At 34.1% G+C, this 12294-nt stretch overlaps 1 protein-coding gene across 1 annotated transcript; it reads left to right on the top strand.

The window, feature by feature from the left end:
* Nucleotides 1–1614: 1614 nt before the first annotated feature.
* LOC131026859 (putative transcription factor bHLH041) lies at nucleotides 1615–7660 on the top strand. The gene is made up of 8 exons (XM_057956864.2): nucleotides 1615–2135; nucleotides 2353–2478; nucleotides 3260–3359; nucleotides 3470–3484; nucleotides 3581–3637; nucleotides 3745–4374; nucleotides 6099–6491; nucleotides 7246–7660. Exons 1-8 carry the CDS (start codon nucleotides 2023–2025, stop codon nucleotides 7324–7326), a joined length of 1515 nt encoding a protein of 504 aa, XP_057812847.2. The 5' UTR covers nucleotides 1615–2022; the 3' UTR covers nucleotides 7327–7660.
* The last annotated feature ends 4634 nt before the right edge of the window (nucleotides 7661–12294 follow it).

Consider the following 12294-nt stretch of genomic DNA (forward strand, 5'->3'; position numbering starts at 1 on the left):
ATATATATTCAAACTAAAATTATTAAGAACTCGAACATTATAATACCAAAACCTTGCACTCGTAACAATTGATTCTTAAGCACTCTTCCCAATAAACCCACCTCTTTTTAACATCTTCTAAATTTTTTTATACAATATCTACTAAAACAAACTAACAAGCTAGAATGAGTTCTTTTGGTTTCAATTTTGTATGTTTTTCCAACGGTATTTTGAGTCACACTTAGTGATCCATCATCAAGAAGAGGAGAGTAATGAATTAGAGTTCAAAATTGGCCTTTAGAAGAGTTGGGCGAAAGGATCACTCTTTGGTCAATTCTACAATCTAATTTGTCACTGTCCTCTTCATACCAATTGATCATTGAGTGGATTGAAATGTTCATTAAAAAATATACACAATTGAAACCAAAATCATTCATACCATTCTTCATGAACTTTGCAAAAATTATGGCTACTAAACTAACAAGTTGCTACTTTTATTAAGAAATAGGGAATAGGATAGAACATAATCACCATTTTGAACATTTTATACTCTCAACTCCCTTTCATTTCTAGAAGGATGTTGATAGAAGTGGTATATTACAAAAGATCTACCCAAAAAAGAAAACCGAGTTACTTGGAAATTGTTTAATAGTCATAGGGTTACTATTAAATTTATAGCCACGACTAACGTGATGTAGATCTAGTAGACATGAACTTTTCACACTATTCTTGATCAATTATTAAGGCCAATTCTACAGTCCAATTCATCACTCTCCACTTCCTATCCATGGATCATTGAGTGTGATCTGAAATATCAATTGAAAAACATACACAATTGAAACCAAAAACATTCATGTCATTCTTCATGAAGTGTGAAAAATTATGCGTACTAAATTAACAAGGCTACTACTTTTAATAAGAAAAGGGAAAATGATAGAATATAATCACCATTTTGAACATTCAACAACATTTCGGATCACATTCTGATGATAGATCACAAAATGATTCAAATCCAAAAATAATAACAAGAAGTTGTAAGATTCCTATCAAATTTAAAGCCACAATTAATATGATGGGGACACCTAGTAGACCTGAAACGTTTCACACTCTTGTTGAATGTTTCATTTTTAAAGAACATACGGACACTCCTTTTCATTTCTAGAAGGATACTATGCAAGTGGCCTATTGCAAAAGACTCTTCCTAGAAAAGAAAACCCAATTCCAAAGCGACATATTGCAAAAGATGGTTCCTAGAAAAGAAAACCCAATTCCTTGGAATTTGTTTATCGATTGCCACGTTAATACCAATTCACACTATTGTTGATCGATTGCCACGTTGATTCCTTTTCACACCATTTTGGTTGAGTGCGACTTCCGGCAGTATTTTACAGAAATGCCAACAGAACCCAAATCTCCATGTAATGTACTCCAAGCTCCCGGGAATGAATCTGGGCCTTACACGTCAAGAACTTCGAGGTCTTTTAGCACCCAGGTAGCCCTAAAAAAAAATTGTTTTGCCTAACAGCTACCTATCCTAGTCTTCACGGGTATTTCCGTAAGGCTTGAAAAGGTCCATGGGATCCTGGTCTCCGCGGCCCCACTCCCCCAAAGACTTTGAATTTTCCTTCTGCACTTTCGGGCTTTTTTCGTCGCCAGAGTTGTGGTCGTGGCTGCTAACTGCTAAGCAATTTTGTTCCCCCCCAAGCCTTTTTTTCTTCTTTTTATAGCGTCCAAATATCTAAATCTAAACTCTGTTTCTGTGATTCTTCATTGCAATCTGCATTTTTCCTTCGTCTGTGTGTGTTTCCATGGAAGGAAACATGAACAATGATCAAGTCACGTGCTCGCTTTTCTAGAATCTGAGTTGTTTTTTTTAATGGCACGTGATGATTAACTGAATGATGCTTTGAAGGACACTGTGTGTGCCGATGATATATTAGGAGGGCAGAGAAATGGAAGATTTCCTTTGGATGGAATAGTTTATTGGGAGTGTATAGAGATTTTGAGTAGCAGGGTACAAACTGGTTTTGTGGTTTTGATTAGATGGACATTGTTTTGGATCTAGATGACCAGTCCCTGCAATTGTTCATGAGAAATATTGTGGCTTCTTTTGGGGGAAATTATGTTGTTGTGTGGACATTGGATCAGACTACAAGGTAATTAGCCTAGTTTTTGTATCTGTGGTTTTTTTTTTAAGTTTACAATTGACGAACTGTTGTTTTTGAATTTGATTGTGTGAAAAAAAATTTGCATCAAATTCAGAAACAGTATATCATCAACATAATAAATTGTAAAAATCTAAACATAATAGATTGTAAGAATCAATATCATTAATTTCACATTTGGTATAAGTTGTTGGGTTTTGTTTTTCAGAGAGCTTGTTTGCAGAGATGGATGGTATAACAAAGAAATGGAAGCTGGGTCCTCCTCAATGACGGAGAGTGTGGGTCTCAGGCTTTTCAATTTTTACAGGCTCTCGAGATTTGCTCTAGGTATAGGGTGAGTTGTACTCCATCTGTTCATGTTCTTGTTTGAAGTAGCTTTGGAAAACACTGTTTGACATTCAATACATGGTCTGTGAGAAATGAAAACAATATGAATGAAATGTGATCAATGAAAAAAAAAATAGTAACAGTTTGATTTGAATTTTTGGATTACATTGTATATATCTTTTTAACATCAATGTTTCAAATCATATTCTATGATTCATCAGAAGATTAAAGAGTTAGTTAGAGAAGTAAAAAAAAAAATTATGTTCAAAAAGTTATGTTTGTACAGTTTATATATAATTTAAAATATTAGTGAATTACATTATTTGAATTTTTCTTTCATCAACATTTCTATCACATTCTATAATCTATCACTTCTCTTCTCTTATTATCTCATTATGACAATATATTTTTGATCTGAAACTACATTTAAAAAAAAAACTCACATAATCTAATTGAAAATATTCAAACAGGATGCTCATGTTTTTCTAATGATACAGAATATTCTTGTTTACATGGCATATGGCCCTTTGAATTTATATATATATATATATATAGAATGAATTGAATTTCTTTGAATTTATATATATGTATATATAGAATGAATTGAATTTCTACAAGATCCATGCAGTTTACAAGTAACTAGAACTAATTTCTCTCTTACAAGTAACTAGAACTAATTTCTCTCGCCCCGTCAGTTTAGCTACTGTTTACATCAATTTAGTCAAGGTTTTCCTTGAGAGATTTAGAAAAAACTGTGATTTATTTAGTGACTAGTTTAACATTTGCAGTGTCCCAGCTTTGGCATTGGATACACAGACTTTTATTTGGCTAAAATTGACTGAAGTATTGAACTTCTGCTGCAACGACGAGCAGCGCAATTTTTACATTGTAAGAACATCTGAATCTCATTCCAACGCCATGAATGAATCTTATTTCGTTGCTTTATTTAGCCAAAAAAATTAAATTCTAATGAAGATCAATTCTTGTGATAAATGTAGGTGGCGGGGATTCAGGTGAGTTCGACAATTTGCCCAGTTTTATCACATTACCTCGAATTAATAATTCATTCCAATCTTATTGGGTTTTCCTAAAATTTCGTTTCTTATCAGACTGTAATATTCGTACCTTGCGGAAATGGCGTAATAGAGTTGGGAACGACTAACCCAGTAAGAAAATCACTCTTAAAGACATAATCTTCCTAACAATTTTCAATTTCCTTTAATACTCATAACCCACAACGGACATTATTGAATTTCTCTTCTTCCTTTCTCAGGTTCCACCAAATGAGGATTTTCAATTGCAGATTTCAAACGCTCTGGCGCCACTTATTCCGCTTGTTCAGCCCCGGCAAACGTCATCTTCGACCTCATCTTTCCGGTCAATTGACAGCCCGGAAAGTTCAACTACTACGACGACTACGACTACGACTGCAGCTGCACCGGAACAACTACCCGTTTCTTGTTTTCCGGTTGAATCCTTTCAAGCGGTTCTGCCATTCCTGCAGCCATTTGTACTCCCATATCAAATCTCAACCAGCCCGAGCGAATACATGTCATCCCTAGGCGCACCTCAGCCAAGGATTGTTCCACCTCAGCTGCCACTGCTGCCCAGGCAGCCTTTGTCACAGCTGGCCAACAGACGTGGCGCGTTTGGGGCTTGGAGAGCAGCAGGTGTAATACCTCGTCGGACGGGTGGTGGTCATATGAGATTTAAGAGATCGGTGGAATTACTGAAACATATTCATGCTCAAAGAATGAAACAATTTGAGGCTTCTGCTACAGGGCGCCCAACTACACCCATTTCCAGCAGTCAACTTCATCACATGATCTCTGAGCGCAGGAGGAGGGAAAAGCTCAAGGAGAGCTTCGATGCATTGCGCTCTCTTCTTCCACCGGGTTCTCGGGTATGTGCATCTCATTTTAGTTTCTTTAGTTTGTTTTTGAAAATAACTGTAACCATGGCGCTTCTAGATTGAAATGTGTTAAAAAAATGATATTTTATATCGTTTTTGTCATTATTTTTGGTTTAGATTGTGTGTTTGTTTACATCAATATTTTGGAACTTCGTCAGAATGATAGATAGTTTATGCAGTTTCGGATCACACTCTGTGATCCATCATCGTGATGATAGATAGCTCATGGAGTAGAAAATTCTTTATTCTACGAGGTATCCATCATCTTGATGATGGATCTCAGAGTGATCCCAAACATTGGTGTAAACAAATATATACAATCTAAATCAGAAGCAATAACAAGAATTAATATGGATTGTGGAAAGCTAATATCTTTAATTTTACATCATGTTTAGTGTTTTATCATATAGAGATATAATCTCCACAGTCCATGGTATTGCATGCATTGTTTTTGAATTTGACTGTGTGAGTCTTTTTCTCGACATTCTGAATCAAACTCCACAGAAAGCAAGAGAATAGAAATGATCTATTATCTATCATCCAGGAGAGAAAAAAAAACAAGAGAGAAAAATGATATGATAGTTTATCTTCTCTTGCTTTCTACTTCTTGATAATGGAAATAGAAAACAAGATATGAGAAATGATCTTGTTTTCTGTTTTTCTATGATAGATCATGGAGTTTGATCCACAAACAATGTGAACAAAAACTCATGCAGTCAAATTCAAAATAATACATGCTGATTTATCAGACAATTAAATTTAAAAATAAACAAAACCATTTTTGTGAACTATAAAAAACTCATCATTTTTATATTAAAATTAAAAATCTGTGAAATAAAATTTCAGTTATTTTAAAAACTATATTAACTTATATATAATATACTTACAAATTTTTATTTTAAAAGGAACCAGAATCTTCTGGTTGAACCATCTATTTTTAAAATCTAATAAATATATTAAAAAACTGGTAAGCAAATTAAAAATCATATATTTATTATGACATTCTATTGAATAGAAAAAAAATATATCGAATTCAAATAAATTTAAAACTAAAATATAATTTTAAAGTTGCAAATTGGATCATCCACCTGCTGTATTAAACATAGAAACTTAAATATAATTTTAAAGTTGTAAATTGGATCATCCACCTGTTATTTTAAATATATAAAAAGATTAAAAGTGTTTATAAAACTTAGTGAATGGTATTGTTCAATTGTTATACATATTCTATTCTTGTTAACATCTTTTTGACCCATTAAAAATATTTGACTACAAATTGAACATAAACCTGACAGCTTGGTCAACCATTCTTCTTAAAAAATAGATACCATATCTAAATATTAAATACGTTTTTATGTTCAATAAACCATCATGTGACCTCTAAAATATAATCAATAATATAAAAAGACCATCATTCTTTCTAATTACTGTATTCAATTCAAGAGTAAATTCCATTGGATGGGTGACTCTTGTTTACCAGTACTGAGCACAACTATTTTTATAATGTCTCATGCTCATGATAATTTTTTGACCTGCTGATCATTATTGAACACAAATTGAAACGGCACATGTCTATAACACTTTATATTAAAAACTAAAGCCCGGAAAGAGAAAGGAAAGTCTCAGTCAAGATCCCTGATTCAAATGTAGGAAAACAAGCAAAAGGGCATGTCTTGGCACAATCTGAAAATGACATATGTCTTTGAATTTTGCAGAAAGACAAGGCTTCCATCTTGGCGAATACCAGGGAATATTTAAGCACCCTTAACTCACGGGTCCAAGAACTACAAACAGCCAATCAACGACTAGAATCATTATCAAGAACCAATCAAGGGACAGGACAAAGTGGTGAAAATGCCCCCCAAACTGGCGCCTTTATTGCAACAGCTGTAACAGTTGAAGAAGAAGAAGAACAACAAGAGGAGGAATCTATTCAGAGCGCTGAATTTGGACTGAGAATAACGGTGACAAATCCTTCAAATACGATTGATGTGATCATCTCTGTTCTAAACACTCTCAGACAGATGGAGATTGATATGATATCCTTGACCTCACAAACAGAAGCTGCGCCCCAGTTAACACTTAGGCTAAGAATCAGACTACCACAAGTAAGTACATATCAACTACTTTTTTATCTTTTAGTCTTTGTATTCTTTAACATCTTGATGATAGATCAATGTGATCCGAAACTCTACTTTTTATCTTTTAGTTCTTGTATTCTTTAACATCTTGATGATAGATCATGTAGTGTGATTTGAAATGTTACTTTTTTATCTCTTAATTATTTTACTCTTTAACATCTTGCTGATAGATCATGGAGTGTAATCCAAAATGCTACAGTTATATCTCTTAGTTCTTGTATTCTTTAGCATCTTGATGATAGATCATGGAATGTGATCCAAACACTACTTTTTTATCTCTTAGTTGTTGTGTTCTTTAACATCTTGATGGTAGATTATGTAGTGTGATCCAAAACGCTACTTTTTTATCTCTTAGTTCTTGTATTCTTTAACATCTTGATGATGGATCATGGAACGTGTTCTAAAACGTTGATGGATCATGGAGTGCAATCCGAAACATTGATGGATCATGCAGTGCAATCTGAAACGTTGATGGATGGATCATGGAATGTGCTCCGAAACGTTGGTGGATCATGGAATGTGATCCAAAACTTTTTGATGGGTCCAAAATGTGATCTCAAATGTTGATGATAAAAATAGACATACAATCAAATCCAGAAACAACTAAGAAATAAACTACCGTTTGTAGAAATCTGATAAAATTGAACTACTTATTTGTTAATGAAAATCTTTGTGTGGGTTCTTTCACACAAGTCCATTCTAATACGTGTACTGTAAACAGGAGACAAGGGGGGACCCAGCGAGGCGAGGTGAAATCAAAGATGGAATACAGAGAACTTTGAATAGGCGGCCCCAGAACTAATTCCCATTTTTGTTCTCCCTTTTCTCTTTAATTGAATTCAATGGCGGCCAGCCGCCGCAGCATACACATAAGCAATATACAACAATTTTGGTCAAGAGTCTCCAGTCCAGTCAACATTAGTTTTGCTTGCTCACAGATTCATTCGTTTATTTTTTTTAAAGATCTTCTTCGATCCGTAACTTGTACCAGTATGTGAGAGAACTTGAGGATTAACGTGGATCTTTTTTATATAAAGTCTTCAAAAGTCATTTTCTATGATGTTGTTCTAAGAAGAAAAAGCCTATCAATCAAATGAGTAGCAGCTCCCCTACTACCTTTGAATATGGTCAAAATAAAGACTGTAATAAACAGGAGAATTTAACATATTAGTTAAATAAAGACTTGATATTTTCATAGTCTATTGATTAAATTTTTTTTTAATTTGTTGAAATTTGTATAAAAGTTAGATTATTTTATTATTTATATTTAACACGTTTTTTCTTTTCAGTCTTTCAAAATTATAAATCATGTATTGTACTTTTCATGAAATTGAGCTCTCCATTTCCAATAAATTTGCATAAAAGATTCAAAATAATTTATAGTTGGTTCTTAAATTTCAATGGTGTTCAACTTTCAAAGTAAACAAAACAATTTTCCATATTCATGATGAAGTTTTATCTATAGAACTTTGATTTCTATGTTAAAAGTAATATTTAAGAATTTTGACGTAAAATTTCAAAAAAGTTCTATTTGAGTGACTTAGACAAAATCATTAAGTAGATGGACAATACCTATCAAAAGTATCTATCCACAAACTTAATCACTATCCTTGAATACCACTATTTACATAAAATATTATTATCCTTGAATACCATTATTTACATAGAATATGATGTAAAAATAATCCACAAGACAACTTTGTTACTATCCTTTGATTTTAAAATTCTACTTAATTAATTTTACATAATATATGATATAAAAATAATTCATGAAGATGATTAGAATGTTTTCCTAAAAAAATTGTGTCAAAGTTAAATTATATGAAAATATGATATTTAAATTATAGTCTATGAGAATGAGGAAAATATTTACTATTAAAAATTGTGTGATTTTTATTCTAATGTTTATACTATCACTAAATTTATTTATTTTTCTTATATTATTCAATGAATCGTGTATTGTACTTTCCATGACATTGAACTACCCATTTCCAATAAATCTACATAAAAGATTATGAATATTCATATAAATGTTTCCCAAAATACACATTTAGCATTCAATTTTATTTGTAATGATGAATAGTACTATACTTTCATATTATCTAGTATAGATATGTAAGAATGTTTTGAGATTCGATTGTGTATTTTTCTAAAAACATTTTAGATCACACTTAATGATCTATCATCAAGAAAATGACAGTTATGGTTTAGATTGTGCACACGTAATCTTTAAAAGGAGGTAAGGAGGAGGAGCTAATATGAGGAACAAAAAATGAAGAACGGGAAAGAAGGAAAGAGAGATAAAGATATAAAGGAGCTTTTTTTCCTCCTTTTTTGTACCTTATTTTTTGGTCCTCCTATCACCTTCTCCTCTCACCTCCTTTTAGAGGTTAAGCTTACAATTTAACATGGATAACTCTTCTCTTCCTTATGTAAACCACTAAGTGTTATCTGAACCATTGACAAAAAAACACATAGAGAATCTAAAAACACTATTTTTTATCCATAAATTTGGCATTAGGGAGCTAAACCCCATTAATTCATTAGTGAGATAAAAAATTACAAATATCAAAATGACAACTTTAGAGGAGTGCCTAAATTTCTTCAATACATGATTTCAATCAGATTTGTTAGCAAGGAGCATTGAGTGAAGCACAAGAAACTATATAAGGGTCTCCTTATTTAATTATATCTTAACAATTCTAAGTTTTAGCATCACATATGGTGTGAGATCAAAGATGCATGTTGAAAGCTAGCAAATTTTTCTTTTTTTCCCATTGTACGATTGTCTATTTTAATTAGTAGACCCATCACTCCAAGCCTCATCAATTGTTATTCGGATGTTGGTTTCTTCTTTCCTAGGGAACAATTTTTTTTAATCATTTGTCTATGCTAACATCTCTTCTTTGGGCTTAGATTCCTTTGAGTTTGATGCCTTAAGGCTTTCCCTCCCATAGCGATGTAAGCCATTATTATCCCCAAGTGTAGACTATGAGACATAGTTTCAAACATTTTTACTTCCTTTCACAATGGACTTCATTTCAAGAGTTTTATTTTGAACTACTTGAGATTTGCCATCCCAGGAAGGAAAAAAATCTTCTTTTTCCATAGAGTAGTGGTGGAGGAAGGCCTAGCTATAAATCTTTTTTTTGGAGCATTGAGAAGAAATGTGGCCAATGCTAAAGCATTTGAAACCAAAGAAGGGTAAACCCACATATTCCAAATTTTGATGAACCAATTTCAATTTGTAGTTTTGAGAGAAATATCTGCTAAAATACTTTAGAAATATCAAGATCAACTAAAATGTGAGCATATGTAGTATGAAGATAATTGGAGGAGCCTTCATCAACCCCCAAAATTTTTCCCACTATGTTATCGACTGCCTCAAAATAATAATCAACAAAAATTGGAGTAGAAGGTTCGGGAGTCTTACCCAGAAAGATTTATTAGGATCTTAGTTGCATCCATTTTGATCCTAGAATCATTTAAATCTCTGTCATGTCCCCTCTTTAGTTTGTCTAGTAGAGACATGTGAGTTAGCCTATTATGGGGGTCTCATAGGTTGGTAGTGGTGGATAGAGACTCACACAGGGTATTCAATATCCAGAGTTGGTGTTTCAGGTAGTTTGTGGGCTGTTGGGAGTAGTTCCTTTATTTTAGGGAGATTCCCTAATTTTTACAAGGTTGTGGCAGTTTCCATATTTGAGGTTCCACAGGACCATACCATGGTTTTAGTTTCAGGAAGATTGGGTGTGTTTCCTAGTTTCTAGGAGCATCCCTAGATTTTAGGGATGGGATTGCCAGTTGGCCCATCTTGTCTAGCATCAGTCACAGACAAGTGACAAAGTCAGATTCATGTTTGGTTGGTTATTTTCGGCTATTATTGGATGAAATATTTTAATATATTTAAATATTTCCTAAGTTAGCGATTGAATAAATTAAAATAAGGCTATGTATATAGCCATTTCGGAGTAATAAGGGGTTTTTGGCTTCATCTGGTTTGATATGCCTATGTGTTATAGCTCATTGGAAAGGTCTTGAACTTTGCTACATGATTCTCACCTCTTGGAGTCTTTTTGGATGCTTGAAGCTATTTATTCGCAATTAAGTGATATTTTTCTATAGTTTGACGCCATAATTGGGAAAGTGTCACTTTAATTATAAAGCGCAAGCTTTATTATTCTTTAGGGTTCGACTTGCAAAGGGAAAGGAGTTATAAGGAGATGAAAACCTAATTAATAGAATCTTTGATCATTTTGAAACTTGTGAATTTGGGAAATGCTCTAGAAGAGTGATTTTGGTCTAGGACGCAAACCCCAGGTCTGAGCTTGCTGGAACATAGCCCTCAACAGGAGTTGATAGTGGATTTATCCAGGATTGCACAAAGATTGTCAGAGGTAGAAGACACATCTTCTTGGCCTGAAGATTCAACGTGCATATTGGGGGTTCCAATAGGGTGGTTGGTCTATTTTAGCTAGCACATGATTTGCAGCAGCTTCCACGCCTCCTTTGCAACCACGTCTTGTTTGTATGTTGTCTTCAAGGGTTGTATTCAACTTATTTGGTCTTCCTTGTTCATTGCCAGTAATATTCCTCCATCTGCCATCAATCCAGATTGAGAACAGCTCCAAATAAATGTATGGATTCTTGCCGAATACAAAACTAGGTTATTTGCTTGGTATGATTTGTAGTATTTTCAGATTGCTTAAGTGTTCTTACATATGAACATTGTTTATTGTTTAATTTCACAGTTGTTTCTATTTATCAATTACTTTACTTATAACATCAAAACCCAAAAAGAAACAATCCCTTTCTGCAACTTCTGTTTATTCTATAAGACCACTGAAAAATTACAAAAATATCATATGTTTAATTAAGAATTTACAATAGCAACAGCAAAAGGATCCATTTGGGATCTTGCAGTGGTATCAAAGCTATTTGTCTACCAACCTGTGGGGTTAAGCTTTCATTTTTCTATGCATCTGAAAGAAGTGACATATATAGATATTATACCCGCATAAGAGCTCAGTATGAGCATGAGTGTGGAAGAGAACAGGAACCTATTATGGCAGATGAACAGGTGGGCATCGGAGTAAATTAGGCTAAGGAAGACAAACAAGAGAGAGAGTTGATGAGGACCCTCATCACTGCCCAACCCAGGATTGTTCAAACCTTAGACAGAATACAGGTTACCCTGGAGCGATTGGAAGTGGATAGACACAAAGGGTGACAGAGTAGATCAGTGTCTGTGGCTGGAAGCCAGCATAGTCATGGATCTCATACATCATATGTGAGCTCTCATCATTCCCCTAGGCGTGAGAGACATCATACACCGGTTAGGGATAGACCATTACTTCCTCGGTTTATACCAGGTGAGAAACCAGTACAGGTAGAGCCACCAGAGATGGAATTTCTGGTTTCAATCAAGGCGGCTACAACTGAGTGGAGAGCCCTACCCCTAGAGGTTAGGGATATTTTTCCTTTTCCTCAATATTGTACACAACGTAGAGATACCGCTAGGTTCATAGGAGACCGAGGCTATAGGCCTCAGCATCAGAACTATGACCACAGTAGAGCTATTGGGAAGATCACATTGGCTACATTTGATAGGACTAGTGGTACGAGTGCACGAGCGTGGGTGCACAAGCTGGATATATATCTATCAGTGAGACCCATGCCTGAGCGTGATGCTATTCAGTTTGTTGTCTTGCATTTAGATGGGGTTGCCTATGACTAGTGGCACCACGAGTTGGTCACCCAGGACCACGCC

The sequence above is a fragment of the Cryptomeria japonica genome, chromosome 1 (assembly GCF_030272615.1).
Source record: "Cryptomeria japonica chromosome 1, Sugi_1.0, whole genome shotgun sequence".
NCBI lineage: Eukaryota > Viridiplantae > Streptophyta > Pinopsida > Cupressales > Cupressaceae > Cryptomeria > Cryptomeria japonica.